This window comes from Plectrocnemia conspersa, unplaced genomic scaffold, assembly GCF_051122295.1.
Source record: "Plectrocnemia conspersa isolate PC_06_02 unplaced genomic scaffold, ASM5112229v1 ptg000003l, whole genome shotgun sequence".
In the NCBI taxonomy this organism is placed as follows: domain Eukaryota; kingdom Metazoa; phylum Arthropoda; class Insecta; order Trichoptera; family Polycentropodidae; genus Plectrocnemia; species Plectrocnemia conspersa.
In genome coordinates, this window is record NW_028277167.1 from 16,740,859 (window position 1) to 16,758,569 (window position 17,711).

The 17,711-nt window shown below is 30.2% G+C and overlaps 2 protein-coding genes across 2 annotated transcripts; one reads left to right on the forward strand and one right to left on the reverse strand.

Annotated features, from left to right (window-relative positions):
* The first annotated feature begins 6,392 nt into the window (after window positions 1-6,392).
* LOC148236776 (odorant receptor 67c-like) lies at window positions 6,393-11,233 on the forward strand. Its single transcript, XM_088182837.1, has 6 exons — window positions 6,393-6,586; window positions 6,805-7,331; window positions 7,752-7,935; window positions 7,998-8,094; window positions 8,165-8,266; window positions 8,327-11,233. Exons 1-6 carry the CDS (start codon window positions 6,393-6,395, stop codon window positions 8,492-8,494), a joined length of 1,272 nt encoding a protein of 423 aa, XP_088038963.1. The 3' UTR covers window positions 8,495-11,233.
* Window positions 10,748-15,992, reverse strand: Maf1 (repressor of RNA polymerase III transcription Maf1). The gene is made up of 4 exons (XM_088182423.1): window positions 15,417-15,992; window positions 12,822-12,942; window positions 11,520-11,797; window positions 10,748-11,452 (listed from the first exon to the last, which is right to left on the reverse strand). The coding sequence occupies exons 1-4, from the start codon at window positions 15,623-15,625 to the stop codon at window positions 11,389-11,391; spliced, it is 672 nt and encodes a 223-aa protein (XP_088038549.1). The 5' UTR covers window positions 15,626-15,992; the 3' UTR covers window positions 10,748-11,388.
* Between the last annotated feature and the right edge of the window lie 1,719 nt (window positions 15,993-17,711).

Genomic DNA, 17,711 nt, shown 5'->3' on the forward strand with positions numbered 1-17,711 from the left:
ATTAGGTCAGCATCTGCGATACAGTTTATATCAAAAGGAAAAGGATTCTTTGTCTTTTACTTTTATTTTTATCTTTCCAAGATAAAAATAACTTTCCAATTAATTTTGTAATATTTCCAAGTTTACGTAGATTATGTTTTCAAAATTATTGACAGATAATTTTGTACTTAAACATCTTGCTCGAGCGCTTACATTGAGACTTTTGCAAGAATGTTAGTCTCTGCTATAATAATTATATTTCAGTTGTATTCATATTAGAGATTTTGCGACCTCGTATTGAACTACTTAAGAGATAGATCTGTTAGCCTGGGACTTTTCTTTCTTTTAGAAAAAGTGGAACTTATTTTCTTAGTTTCAACAAACGCTTCAAATTTTTTCTCTTAAGTTAGTAATCTGTCGATAATCATTGATTAAAAATACAATTCAGAGCATTTCTTGCCATTTTTCATAAAGTTTATCAATCGTTAGATCGATTGACACCTATAAAAGCGATTTTTTTTAATGCGTTATATTTTCTCCCATTTTTATAAACAAGAATGAATTAATAATCTATTTATTTTTATATTTTTGTTATATTTTCTTCCATTTTTACTAAATTTGTATCTTTACTTTTCTAATATCCATATGTTTTATTACCTAAATCATATTTATCTTACAGGAGCTACTACGTATTTAACTTTTTCCATATATGTATTATCATATTCCTGGAACTTATATTTCACACTTTGGCTCTAAGAAATATATCAGACACCGAGACGTTTCTGCAAGTCGCCGAAATGTTACCACCGAGCATTTTAACATTTTTGAGCCCCGTCACGACGGGAATCATGATTTACAACAGAAAAAAAATGTGCAAAAGTGTTGAAATATTGCGCTCATATTGGCCATCGATGGAAGATCCAGAAGTGAAAAAGCTCGTAATCAAGAACGTTGTGAAAACAAAACAATTTTGCTTTGTTCACATGAGCCAAATATTAGCATTGTCATTAGCTTGGTGTGCCTTACCACTATTTTCAATTCTTATCAATCTGTACATAAAATATACCAAAGATGAAACCAGACATTGGAGTAAAGATGTAAAACTTCCTTTTTATATATGGTACCCGTACGACTTCACGATGAACTGGTGGGTTTACACGCTCACGTATATTTCTCAATTCATAGGCGGTGAGTAATAAAATTATAGATAGGATCAATAAATATAAGATCATTTTATATTACCAACCAATTCAAAACATCATTGAACTGACAAATATATTAAATATAGTGATACTCCTGCCATTGTCACGAAATTTCAGCACTGCCATTCTCGTTCTAGACCTTGTCATATATTGACGCGTTTGCGGTGGATCAGGATTAATGATACTTATGAAGAACCTCATAATTTGTGTCCGTGTTAATATGATTGTTTGAATGTGTTAATTAAGTCGGTGACAATTTTATGTGATTTTGTCGTTTTTATCGATTTAAAAACCGGAAGCCTGGACTTTGAAATCAATTTGCTATCATCTCGTTTGTCAAAACAAACGGATTTTTAATATTACAACTTGTGCTATTAAAGGCAATCTTATGGTCTTCATTAAAACAATGATCGACCAGAACCGAATACAACTTTTTGACTGCATGTTTATGTTCAGTTTCCCGGTGTGCGATGCAATATATAGATTATTTTTTTATTATGTATTTTCCATTGGGAAGCATCGAACCAATTTTGTTTTTTGATTGTAAAATAGATCGGATATCATATTTTACCAAAACTTTGCCAAAAAGTTGGATATCACTTTTTGCCAAAACAAAAAAAAACAAACGAAACGCGTGTTAAGTGACGAGAGTGAGTGAGAGATAAAGTCCTGCGGAATGCATGTTACGCACGCCCTTACCTCTCACTCTCACTTGTCACGTAACACGCGAACGGGCGAAAGGTAAAGTATCCCACGGTACGCGCCTAGTGTCCAGGAAGGGCAGTTGAAAAGTTTCTTCGAGTTTTATTGTATTTTTTGATGTTGTGTATTAAGATTATTATATTACAATTGTATTAAAACGTCCAAATCGCTCCTTCAGTGGGGCCTTACAGCATATATTAAATACTAACTGTTGTTTTTGATTTAACGATTTTTAGGATTATTTGTATGTTCTTCGACGGGCGTTTTAGAATCTTTTTTTTGCATCATTATAAGTCACCTTTGTTTGCATTTTCAATTTCTGCAAAGAGATATCAAATCATTATCAACGAAAAAATTAAGCGAAAAGGAATCAGTAAAACTTTTAAAAGAGATCGTAGAAAAACACAACACTATATTTGAGTATGAGTTTAATAACATATGACAATTACAAGGCTCGATTTATATTATTAATACTAATAACATTTTAGCGTTGCTCAATCTATCCAAGATACATATTCTGTGATTCTATTATTGAAGTTGTTGACTATCTCGTTCCAACTATGTTTGCAGCTATTTTGCGTCATTGTTAGTATATATATATATATTAAATGTTCTTATGCATAGTAAGCAGAATATTAAATAAAATTAAAAATATTTTAGTTAGTCCCGCCTCAAAGAGCTTGGAAATATATTATGTTTGAAGTGGGAGCCTTGTATCAAATATCGCTTCTCTGTTTTTATGGTGAAAAACTAAAAGAAGAGGTAAGATGAAATGGACCTTATACTCCAAAGTTAAAAAAATAGATACCTAACTTTTAACAGAGCGAAGCCATTCAATACGCCGCCTACTGCTCTGATTGGCCAGATGGAAGTATGGAAATTAAAAGAGGAATAATGATGATTCAGATTAGATCTTCAAAGGCTACTACGATTTCGACACTGGGTTTAGCTACATTGTCCATTACAACTTTATCATCGGTAAATTATTAAATATATAAACTTATACACGTAATAGCTAAATATATAACATTGTCATATTATGTACAGATTCTTAACTCCGCAATGTCATATTTGATGCTTCTCCTGAACCTGTACGAGGTGAAATAAGAAGTATAAATTAATCCAAAAGGGAGACAGCAACATATAGTATTATATTTAAAAGCAACCATTATTCAATAAAAAGTGTATTAAGCATATAATAGCCTGCAGCAAAACTATTGTGACAATTCTTAGAAAACCGCTTTTTTTACTTTGTTGAATCTAGGCAGCAAAAAATTTTCAAACCGCACTGTGAGAATTTTTTTGATATTTTATTTAAAATTATTGTACTTTATAAAACGATGCATAAATATATGTTTAAAATATTATTCTTATTATTATTTATCCCCAATTTAAAATTATGTCAAAAAGATGAATAAATATAGTTATACCTACTACATTTTTGAGAACTTAAATACAATACAAAAAGTAATCATAAAATATTCCTTTTACCTTACCGCTTTGTCGATGTCTATTATATAGCTTAAAAATTGCATAAGCAAAGATCAAAGAATGAAAAATACAAATATTTTATTTAATAAACGTGGACATTAATATATTTTTTCCTTGCCTTACATGTACAGGTTGTATAAATTCATATACAATTTTACAAATAATAATTTTATTCTTAATTCTTAACGATTAAGTCTTTTAAAAATATACAATATTAGTATACTGTGCAATTTGTATTAATTGCTTATATTATAACTAGATAACTACTTTGGTCGCTAGTTATATAATACGAATTGGGAATTGAAGCCGCTTCTAACAAAAAATTATATATGTATATATCACAAGGAATTATTAAGATTCTAGGGGGGGAGACAGTCATTAGCATTGCCTCCAGGCCTGCAGAGAGGGGGGGGAGAGTAGGGACAAATCTCCGGGGCCCGATCTTTTTGAGGGGCTAACTCTGGAAAAAATTATAGCAAGAATATATTAATAAAAAAAGTAAAAACAGACCTCAAATAATGAATCTGAACTAAACTACAGTTCTTTGAGATGTACTTATGCATATACTCATGTATTTCAGGTATAAGGTTTATAGCCCTTTTTATACATAGTATACAATAAATAAAAGTAGCGGAACATTGCCTTCAAAAGCACCCACTTTCTAGGTAGTACTTTCACAATAAACATTGCTATTCAAAGGGACAGATTTTAGTTTTTTTGATGTGGCTCCATTTGTGCTAAAAATTGTTTGCAAATTATTGTAGACTTTATTGCTTTTTGATTTTTTTTTTAAATATCAGACATAGAGGAAATATTCAACGAATGCAAGTTAGAAGTAGTAAATTTAGGTATTCAATCTGAATATTCAGATCGAATACTTAAGGACGAAGCAACTAAATAACGAAAAATCAACAACAGCACCAGCTGAATTATATAAATTTAATGTTTTTATAGATTGTATTATCGGTATTTTGACAACTAGATTTAATGCAGTATAATAAATAAATAATACACCCAATTTCACGTGCTTATTCCTAAAAGAAAATCTAGAAAAAACAGTCTCGAATCTATCCCGAAAATATTTTTTAAAATATGTAATTTTAGTAAAACCATATAGAAATACATTTTCACCAGTAGATATATATTTTTACCAGTGAAAATACAAATTATTTGGCAGGTGCTAGTAAAATTACATGATTTCAACTTTTCTTACAGTAATATATGTATATTTTACATACTTGTCATTATTTATTTACATCCGACTTATAAATGATACTAATAATTTTTTGGTAAAGTTAAATTTTCACTAGTAAAGTCCAAATACATTTTCACCAGTAGATATATATTTCTACTAGCGAAAATATAAATTAGCTGATAGGCGGTAATATGCTGCTCTAAAACTAATTATAGTCTTAGAACTTTCATTAGATCAAGTCTAAAATACAAACTAAGCAAACTCATCTCTCAGGGGAAAATAAGCGAAAGAATAAGTCGTAACTCACATATTGCTCCACAGTTTGTCTGCGTTTCGATATTACATTATGTTTTAAAAATATGATAGCTATCTTTGCCGATATTACTATGAAGTTCTAATATAAGAGAGCCGATCAAAGTATATTCGAACCGAATTTTGGTCATAAAGAGAGCACAAAAACAATTATCACTTCTCAGAAGGCAAAAATTCACGTCAAAAGCAATAAAATCGTGTCGGCACCGTCGCACACTGCGACGGCAACGGCATGATTTTATTGCTTTTTCTGTGGATTTTTTAATTCTGAGAAGAAATAATTGTTTTTTGAGCTCTCTTATTTGTCAAAATTCGGTTTAAATGTGCTTTATTCGATTCTCACTCGTAATATTGCTATAAAAAACCTAATATAAACGCTTGATTATCGAGCGTTTTCACCGCGATGGCACGATTTTATTGCTTTTGACCTGGACTGGAAATTCACTATATGGCAACACTGAGCAGCAAAGAAATGAGTAATTATTTTTAATAATTTTTAATGGCTAATTAAAATATGTGGCATTAAATATGATTTCAGAAAATATGTCGCAACGGTGGCTAATTTTTATATTTATTTATAGCATAGAAAGGGTTAACAAGAAATTATATTACGATGCTAAAAATTATATAAAATGCCATTTTTGTTATGAAGGCCGGAATCATTGTTTTCCCAGGGCTCGGGTTCGCTCTCGGCGGTCCTGATTGCTTCACGTGTACGTCCAGTGCTTTTACAACCAACAACATTCCATTTCACAATTTTGATAGACCCTCAGCAGCATAATAGATTTACCAACATTTATTAGTAGCTCGTGTGGTAATATTTCACATGGATTTAAGGGGTTTATAAACTCGACCAAACAGTTTTTAGCTTCTTCTTTATTTTGTAAATTAAGTAAAATAAACGTGCTGCAACAGCCATCATATTTTGAAATGATTTCACCGATTTTTAATTATTTGATTTTAAAATCATTAGATAAAAATTCCAATCTTCCTTTTTCTTAAATTTAGTTTTAAAGATGTATGTGAAACCGATGCAGTTTAGCCGCACCCTTCTGATAGCGAGGATATATTATGTAAGTCAGAACTCACACGAAAATCAGATAGGATTTTTATACCTTCGGAATCAGACCTTGGTAGCCAACCAACAATCAAACTTTAATCCTTAAAGTTGGTTGAGATCCCGCAGTCTATATAGAACAGCCAGGAGTTAATTTAAGACGATTATATTTTTACCAAGATAAAAAAAATATTGCCTCGTTAAAACAGTACATACTAGGTTGATTTATAAATTTGTCGCAGTACAGTCTGTAAAAAAACATATCACTAATGTTAGTGCGTTAAACAATATTTGACTAAACGGAACAAGCAAAAATAAATCGCATAAAATATTCATCCTGTATATAAATTTTAATATTCACTATTTTATTATTCCTTTTACAAACAATACAAACTTCTTGATATATATATATGATATTGCATTATGTTTCCTATAACATTTGACAACCGCTAAAATGGCGGAAGTCAAAAAATCAATCTTGCCGCCGCAAGAAGACATTGAAAATAACGGAGAGCCGAAAGAAGATGAACCACCTGTCCAATTTGAAGATGCCTTGGTAGTTTTGAACAAGTTCTATGTTATTTTCGGACTATATGATGTGTTCAGGACAAAAACAACGAAATCAAGATCGTTTCAAATCAAACAATGGTATTGAAATTAACAAAATATATCCATTCATTTACATAATAATTATACGTATGTACTACATTTTTTATACAATATATTATAAATTTCCCAGTAACTTTGTTACAAAAATTATATTATAACTTGATATGAGTTTTCTAAGAATAAAAAAAATTAATTTGGTTTATGAATTAGTCCTTATTTATATATATATATAAATATATATATACATAAGGACTTTATATACATTTCTCTTACAGGATCAATTTTATATTAAACTTTGCAAATATATACATTCTCGTGCTTGGCGAATTCGTTTTCTACTATTTAGCTCTGCAGCACATATCAGATATGGAAACATTTTTGCAAGTCGCCGAAATGCTTCCAGCGTCTATCATAGCAATTATGGCTCCTATAAAGGCTGTATTCGTGATCTGCAACAGGAAGAAAATGAGCAATATTTTAGATATACTACGCTCGTTCTGGCCGTCGATGGAAGATCCTGAAGTGAAAAAGTTAGTCTTCAACAACGTTGTGAAGACCACACGATTTTGCTTCTTCTACATTAATCAAATGTTCATTTTGGCGACTGCATGGAGCATATTACCACTGATTTCAATTAGTTACAACCTGTACATAAAATACAACAATGATGAAACAAGACATTGGGGCAAAGATGTAAAAATGCCATATATCGTGTGGTACCCTTACGACTACACAATGAACTGGTGGGTTTATACACTCACATACATCTCTCAATATATTGCAGGTAAGTAATAAATATAATTCTGATATTTGCGGATAACTCAAAATCCTTCACTACTCTCCTGTTTAGTCCTTATTTCAATAGATGGAGCGTAATTAGGCAATCATAAACTCATTTTTTCATAAATCATTTTTTGTTTGTACAAGTAAATATATTAATATGACATGATTTATACTTCCGATAAATCGCTCATTTTATATTTAAATTTACTTTAATATATTAAAATAATATTCATAGAAGTATTTTATGATATATAAATATGTCACTAACATATTTTAATTTTGTTGTACGGAATATTTCTGAATACGTTGTTAACACATGGTGTTAAATTAAAATTGTAGTAGAAGTACACTTTATGAAGCAATTGTTTAAAAATTGGATAAAAACCATTATACATCTGAATCAATATATAACATTTTTTAGGAATTTTTGTCTGTACGTTGTGGGGTGTAATTGATTCTTTCTTTTGCATCATTCTGAGTCACCTATGTCTGCATTTCCAACTCCTGCAGAGAGATATTAAATCATTATCGACAGAAGAAGTCAACGAAGAAGAATCTGCAAAATTATTGAAAAAAATTGTAGAAAAACACAACAGATTATTTGAGTATGACTAATAAGTATAACATAACAAAACATATACCATATATAATTTAACTATCATTTTAGAATAGTTCATGTCGTCGAAGATGGATATTCTCTAATGCTACTCATTAGCTTAATGTGCAGCTCGTTCCAAATATGTTTGCAACTATTTTGCGTCATTGTTAGTATGTTTATAAATTATATGTGCCCAAAGGTACACAAAAAAATAAATGAAATCAAAAATATTTTAGTTAGTCACGCCTATAAGAGCTTTGAAATATATAATGTTCTTAGTGGCAGCTGTATATCAATTAGCACTAGTGTGTTTTTATGGAGAAAAGCTGAAAGAAGAGGTAAGATTGAATAAAATAAAATTAATTAAACTCCAGAAAAAAAACATATATAACTTTTAGAGTGAAGCGGTTAGATTTGCAGCGTATAGTTCTGGGTGGCCAAATGGAAGCAAAGAAATTAAAAGAGGCATAATAATGATACAATTGAGATCTTTAATGACCACTGAGATTTCGGCAATGGGTTTTACGACTGTGTCCATGAAAACTTTCTCTGCAGTAAGCAATTAAATATAACAATAAATATGTAATATCAAAATTCATCAAATTTTCGTTATGTACAATAGATTCTTAATACTGCATTGTCATATTTGATGCTCCTCCGTAACCTGTATGAGTTGGAATAAGAAGATATAAATAAGTTCAATATAAATGCAGCAACATTGTATAGTTCATTTATTTTTCTAGATATCTCATGTTTTTAAATGTTATTTGAAAAATATGTATATTAATTACAATTTCAGTGTCAAAACGTTTTAGAATGATCTTGGAAAATGTTTGTAAAAAATATATTAGACCAGTTAAATAAAGCGAAATAAAGGCTAAATCTCGGAATGAATGATAAAAAGCTGAAATTTTGCATAAACCTTTGTTTTGGTGTTTAAAAGATGGGCTGAAAAGTCTCATAAGATCGAGTGTCCTACGTCATTAGATGTTTCACAAAACTTGTAGAGAATAAAATTTTCTACAAGTTTGGTGAGCTTCATTTCTTTATATGATTAACCGTTTTCGAAATATAGCGTGGAGAGCAGGAAGTGCACACCCGTTTATAGAATAACGCTACATAAACTACAGAGCGTGATGCCCATCTTAAGAGCGTCAAAACAAAGGTTTGTGCAAAATTTCAGCTTTCTATCTTTCATTCCGAGGTTAAATCTTTATTTGACTGGACTATATAGCATTTTTTAAAATGCACTATGAGAAATAATTTGATTTCTCATTCGGCAACTATTCTATTTGCCAAGGGTAGATATCACTATTGCAATAAAAAATTGTGTATTAGGAACAAATATATATTTTAAATATTATTCAGAGTATTATTTCTTACTAATTTAAACAATCAATTATTTTCCATCATGCTCCTGACTATGGTAAAGATATTCCGCGACTTATCCAATGCTGTTCTGTAATCTATAGAATAGTCCAACTAAAAAAGGTATAAATAAATAAAATAATGTGGTATTTTTACAACCAATGTATTATTATAGTTGATTAATTAAGTACATGTTTACAGTTATCATCTATACATCTGAAAGATCTATAATTTTAAAGTGTGGCAGAGAAACTATTAAGAAAAAATTGAACAAATATATTTTAATGATATTTACAGATATATATATTTATCACTTTTTTCATGTATTTATTAATTATAATATTTCCAATAATTGAATAATTTAATAAATGAGAGGTAGAAAAACTTTTTAATCACTCCAAGCCTCTATATAAACAATAGTTTATTCTCACTAACAATAATTTTACTAATCTTAGCTCCACAGTAAATAACTAAATTAAAACAACATTACATAAACCAATGTGTTAACTTTAATACAGAAATTTATTTACTAATATTAGAAAGAAATAGTACATGAGATTCTTACATGTAATTTAAAATACATAATACATACTATAAATTTTCAAATTAATAAGAAAAAAATACCAGAAAAGAACAAAAAAAATGAGAGTAAAGCATATTTATAATTTCTCTCGTTTTGGACGTTCATGAACACAAAATAATTAAATAGAATTATATTTTAAAATTTAAGTAGTATAATTTGTTCATGCAAAATGTTACATAACTCGTAAGATATAAATAACTAAAGAGAAAAAGTAACAAAATGAAAATGATTCATACACAAATGACTACTGTTGCATAATATTATTGAAGTCTTGTATTATGACTGTTAGGTATTACAATACAAATCGCTGATCGCAAGTGACTAACTATTCCAATTCTTACTAAATCGTAAAATAATTATATTTTTATTAGTTATATTAAACGCCGTCTCGAAAATATTAATTAATATACACATCGTTTGATTGAGATCTACGAATGAAACGACTCTTACGATCTACTAAATAAAAACAATTACCAAATCAGACCACAAAATTAGTGTCAAAAATAAACTAATACATAATACATTGGTCGCAAATCTAAAATTATCATCAGGTACCTATTTCTTCTGCTTGAACATATGTATATTTATAATATAATTAAATATTGTGTTCGGTGGATGTATACAGCTACACACACTCAATAAAGTCGTCGAAGACTTAACATATCAAAAATTGACGTACAAATAAATAGTAAAAAGTATTAATAAATTATACATGATCAATACTAATTACTATTATTTACGACTAACAAGATACAGACACTCATTAAAGACTCAAAATTTAATATGTTCAATCATCAAGAACTTTAATTTAAACATACACTATGAATAATAATAGACTTTCAGTGATCAGCAATCATTCCAAATTATCTTTTATTTTTATAATAAATCATTATTTTCAACCAATCGGGTGATTTTTAATAGAACCATCAACTAAATTATTTTAGCACCACACAAAACACACCATATCACTTAACGGAAACTTTGCAAAAGAACATTTTACATCAACATTGAGAAAACTCGAGGCACTAAATGATATCACTCGAATCTACTATTGTGCGATAATAATAAAATCATTGAAATTAAATTAAGTCATTTAATTATTCACATCGCACCATTACTATGTATGTATACATACTACATAATACAATGCAGACCTTAAAGAAGTCAGCTTACAAATGTACATCAACTTAATGACAAAAATGAAATGCGAGATGTTCTATATTAATTTATAGAAATTCAAATTATTATATAAGAACCGATATAGTACTTATACAGTTCTGAGAATAACATATAAACTGTCCGTATGCAACATATTTTACTTAAAAATTAATTATATAAACAACATATTAGTTCCTTAACGCAGCTTTGATATGAATCATTGATTTAAATTAAAAGTTAAAACATATCAAAGACACATTACCAACAAATATGCAAAATATTTCGACTGAATCATCTAAATATATGTATATAATTTACATCTGCAATTGCTGCTATAAATTTTGTATAAATCTAATACAGCTCTTCCTCCTCGTCCATCGCAAAATCAACTCCAGAATCAGCTGCATATATGGGACTAAAAAAAATCATTATCACAATTGAACGGATAAAGATATATTACATAATTATTAAAAACCGCTCACTTTATAGCTCTGCACGTGAAGAACACGATGCGTTTCAATCTCTTGTTGTAGAAAAAATAATTAAACGACCAGAGGCACCCCGGTTCGCCGAACGGATCAGACGCCAGGTCAAGGTTGTAACTGTATATGTCACAATCGGCCATAACGATTTCGTCTTCAATGGCAGACCATAGCGCACTTCGCAATCCTCTGTATTGTTCACCGGCAACCGCGCTCAAATTGGCGTCTACTTGCTGCATCACCCATTGCAAAGAAGGTTCTTTGCTGAATTCATGACTCTGAAAACATAAACAAACATTGTTATTACTAATATCGTACCAGTTGAAAAAATAATCAATTTAGACAAATTAAAAACCATTAACTAAATATTTATTTAATCCGAGTGTTTTTTATAGCAATTCCATAATATTGATTTAAAAATTGAGTAATATAAAAGCAAAATACACATATCTATTAACAATTATGTATTATCATATATATGTACATCAGAATATCTTTAAAAAATAAGATACAGAAATGGATAGTATTTATCTTATCTAGGTGAACGAGAACTCTTCTGAGCTTACTCAATCAAAAGGGAGTCAGTTGCATTATTTGGCAACTAGACGAGAATTATATGTTTGAGAATACTGTGCGCCGAATGATCCAAATGGAATATACACAAGTCAGAACCATAAGATAAGAATTTTGGATTACCAACACAAAAACTTCATAATACACAATATTTTTTCTGTGAAAATAAACAAGTGTTTGTAAAGACACAAGGTCACTACAATGATGTACGATATAACTAGTTCCACTTAACTGGAGATAATGGAAATGAATGGCGGAACTAATTTATGTTAATAAAAACAATGCTAATAAAATATATAAATCAATCATGAATCACCTTTCCCCAACTTTTCAATATTTGAGACATAAAAATAGTAATTTATAATTGATCATTTTAGAGATAAATATACATATATCCTCGTTCACTTTTTATACAAAGTGAATGAGCGCATAGATATGGCTTAAATGATTAATACCAGAGTAAAAAAATAAAAAGCAGAGTGCGCATTTGTAGACAATACTGAAATCTGTATTTGAACATACAGCTTTCTTTGCAATATTAACTGCAATGTAAATGACCTTTTACAAACTGTATAGCCGGGCACAAATGACAAACACTAGCGTCACTGATAAAGTCTTCAATAACAATTTGAAATCACATTGCAAATAATATTACAAATTATATTTTATCAAGTTATAAAGTTGCGACACAAATATGTTCCATAACAAATTTAAAATACGCATAATTACCTTCGCATTTGAAAAATCATAATCTTGAAATGCTGAATTCAGCGTGGCCTTCAAGTAAAACAAAGTCTTTTTTGATATTGTATCGCACAACATACCCTCCTCATCTCCAGACAGACTTCGACTGTAAAAATAAGACAAAAACAACAGATTACATTACAGTACATATAAAAATAAATAAACGATTACATACGACCTATATAACACTAGATATTATTCTCGAAGGAAATAAAATTATTGTAATTACATTTTAAGATAACGCTTGAAAAATAAACTGTATATAGCTGTGCAAATATTTTGAAGTCTAAAAATGTGTGTTTACGTACGTGAGCCTGGCAAAATGCCCACAGAGCAACTGTCAACCGTACACCCGTTACATAAGAATCAAAAATACATTGTAAACAAAAAAACATAAAAATATAAACATTTACATCAATAACAAAACTAAGCAACAGTCTACTTATGTGGTTTTTGGCGCTTGACCAAAATTCAAGGTCGTAACTTTCTCTAGCTCGCAAGACTGGATTTAGCACTGTATACAAATTAACGACTCAACAAATTAGTCAAGAGAAATTTAAAATATATAAACCTTACAAGAAAGTTTTAAATTATGTCATAGAACATAATTTTTTTTGCGCTCTTCTATTGACCAAAATTCGGTTTAAATATACTTTGACCAGACCTTTTATATTAGAAGTCCATAGTAATATCGGAAAAGGATAGCTATCATATTTTTAAAAACATAGTGTAATACTGAAACACTGACACGCTATGGAGCAATATGTGAGATGTGATGTCATCTGTACTTATTCTTCTGCTTATTTTCACCTAAAAGATGAGTTGGGTTAGTTTGTATTTTGGAATAAAACTATAATTAGTTTTAGAACTTTCATCAGGTTATAGGTTTGGGTTTGAACAGCAAATGAACGTTTCGCAACTGTCAAATTTAATTTCTTAGACATTTTAGAGCAGCATATTAGCGCATATCTGTTAAATTACATTTTCGCTAGTAGAAGTATATATTCTGATATGATTTTACTGAAATAACATATTTTAAAAAATATTTTCTAGATTTTCTTTTAGGAATAACCACATGAAACTGAATGATAATACAATCTATAAAAACATTAAATTTATATAATTCAGCTGGCGCTGTCAACATCTGAATTTACTGCTACTAATTTACATTCGTTGAATATTTCCTCATGTCTAATACTTTTTAAACGTTCAAAAAGCAATAAAGTCAACAAAAATTTGCAAACAAATTTGAACACAAACGGAGCCGCGTCAAAAATCTATTACCTAGAATCTGGGCGCTTTTAAAGGCAATGTTCTGCTCCTTTCATTTCTTGTATGTATAAAAAGGACTGAAAGAACTTATACCTGAAATATATCAGTACCTATGTACATCTCAAACAACTGTAGTTTAGTTCAGATTCATTATTTGAGGTCGGTTTTTACTTTTTTTATTAATATATTCTTGCTATGATTTTTTCCAGAGTCGGGCGTTCTAGGAGAACGGACCCTGGGAATTTGTCCCCTCTCGGCAGGCCTGACAATAAAATACGAAATAAGTGTGAGGAAGGCATGAACGACAGAAATGGATCGAGCACAAGTGAAGCTCTATTTTAAAGATGTCTGTGTGTTAATGTGCTTTATAGATTATCTTATATAGCTTTCGACAAAGTTTACAATACGAAACTTGAACAAATGCTAAAGGATAATGTAATTGATAATAGCATTTGCATTATTAAAAACCAGTACTGGGATCAAACAGTCAACGTTCATGTCAAGAATAAATTCAGTGAAGATATCGAAATTAGACTTAAAATGTGACCTAAGATTTTAGCTATGAATGCGTATTGTTCGTTATTATATTTTCACCATTATCCTATTCGGAATGGAAGCACAGATCATAAATCAAGAAATAATCCGAAAAGTAGTGAATTTTGAGATGCAGATCTATAGACGTATGTATGCTCAAAATTTCCTGGGTGGATAGAATTACGAATATTGAAGTCAGCCTAAGTATGTCAAAAGTACAAGTGCTGCGGAACATCAAGATTAGCTACTAAGACATCAATATTAATAACTAAATTAATGTAAAAGAATACTGTTTTCCAAGTAACCATGAACTTTCAAAAGACTAGAAAAGTACCATTATTTTTTTATAATGTTCACAATTTTTTACTTTACTATTTAAAAATATTCATAAACATAAGTTTAGGTTTTACCAATTCGTTGAATAGATTTTTTTAACCTGCCCTTGCAAAACGGATTATTATTATGAAATTTCCTATATAATATAATAATTACATACACTTGATTAATTTGCAATATTACATATTAATTTTAATTTTAATTATAAATAAAAAGTAAAAAAATTGTAAAGATAACAAAGAGTTGACCTTAAAAGTTGTCGAAAACAAAGCTTTAAAATGGCGACTTTCTATGTGATTATGGTCTTAAGCAACACAAAGGCGAGCATGTAGGTCGACATAGAGGTTCGCTATGGCCAAACACTGCCTTTTGCGCACAATAGCACAACAGCACAATATTGCACAAGCGAACATTGCGCAATACAATAACAAGACTCACCTATACGAATGAGTAGAGGGCGACGGCGACAAGGCCTGCAAATCGTGCGGGGTGCCGCCGTTGGCCGTCAACCTTTTGTACAGAGCCTTGTCCTGGCCCGCCAGCTTACAACTGTAACTTTCGATCCTGCCTGAGATCGCACAATCGCCCGTCTGTATACTGAGGGCGCTGTTCACCGCCTCGAAGCGGCTGCTCTCTAACAACTTCATGACTCGCTAACTTTATAACTGACTGAACGTTTAGACCCGTATCGGTCTCCCGACTCCCGTCATCGTGCACACACAGTTCCTGAACATGGCCGAAGGGTGTAGAAAGACTCCTTTTCTTTTGAAATGCACGGCACTGACGCTGAGGTCGCTCGCGAAGGCGGCGCGCGGGTGCCTCGATAACATCACAACGGAGAGCGGAGCGAGTGGTGCTGCTCCCGGTCGCTCCTGCGCTCCTTCGCCCCCTGGTCCGCTAGTCCTCCCGAGCGTCGACTCGCTCCGATCGCGGCGTCGCCTGAGCTAAATAAAGACCAATGACAGCCGTCACCTCTACGCCGCGCCCGGCTTTGTTCCCGATCGAAGCCGAACTGACGCCTCTTCGCCGCCCCTTATGCGCATCCGATTGTGCAAATACATACCTACTATATACAAAATCGACGTTTAACTTTAAACAATCTACAATATTTATAAATAATACTTGTAATATTTAAAAGGCAATAATGGTATTATAATAAATATTACGGGGTAATATCGAACAACATTATTTTTATAATTCATATTTTTATTATTCTCAGAACGAGTTGAGCCAGAATTATTTTTTAATATTATGTAACAGTAAGTTTTATTTATTCTTAAATAGTATATGAAAAACCGAAGCTTAACTGTGTACATTAGTGATTAAAAAATTAAAGTTTATGAAATAAAAAAAATAATTAATTATAAAATGTATAATTATGTATTATTTAATTACAATAATCCAGAAAAAGCGGCATTTAAATTTAAATAAAAAACATACTTGAATTTATCATTATTTTTTCTTTTAATATATAGTACATATAAGCATATGTGCCTAAAACATAAAGGGGTAGTCTTAAACTGTTAAAAATTTGAAAATGTAATAGAATTTCGGAAAACAGCTATTTTAATGTAATATATGTAATATATTCGCCATTGCTAGATTTGCACCAAAACACGTTAAAAACTTGTAAATATCTCAAAACCTACACCAAAAATAACATTATCACGTTTCTCACAAACAATTTTTTCAACATTTTGTGGTTGCAAAATCACCAAAATGATGACACAATGATTCTTGGAAACTCGAAAATATTGTTTTCTCCTTAATCTGTGTCTAGGTGTGCCACCCATTACCTTCCGAATACCAAAAGTAAATACCGAGAAAGAAATAAAAATCATTTAAACCCGTTTATTAAAAATCTGAAATTATAAATTTTGAAATATTTTATAAACTAATATCACAATGTTCACGTTTTTTTGTCTTAATTTTCTCAAAAAAATAAATGACTCGTAAACAGAAAAATAATAGTTACACAGGTAGATGGCATAAGCCAAGAAACTGGCATAAGAAATAATAGACACTTTATAAACATATACAAATATTTTTACTTGGAAAACAAAAGCAATAACTGCACGTGTTTTTTTATAAAAGACGACCTTGCTTCTGAAAAATCCCAAAGAATAAAAATGGATTGAGAATATAATAGGCACCCTATTGTATCCAGACGGGCGTTATCAGTTTTTTGGTCGGGAAAAATCACTTGATGCGTTTGATTTACAAAATAAAATTCCAAAAAATATTTGTAAAAGAAAAAATAATTGTAACATAAGTACAGGAAACAAATAAATTTGACATCGCAATTATACAGAAATTTAATGTAAAAAAATTGCTCGTGCGAAACAAAAATCTGACTGGTAAAACCCATATGTTTGCCTGTAATGATGAATTGATATCTGATTTTGATGACAAAATATTTATTTATGTTACTTTCGATAATTACTTATATATTGTTATAATCTAATTCAATATGTAAGCACACTGTGGAGGTATACCTAATCTATGAAAATTTTATTCGACATATTTATAGATACATTCATACAATAAGGTAATATCTACAAACGGTATAAATCACAGTATAGGATAGATTAAAGTATTATATAATATATTAATAAAATCTCTTAATATATTATCAATAACCTTAGAGTTGATTGTTACGATGGATCATATCATAATATATAATATTAAGAAGATAATCAAATATTTTTTCATGTATATTGGTTTTATTAAATA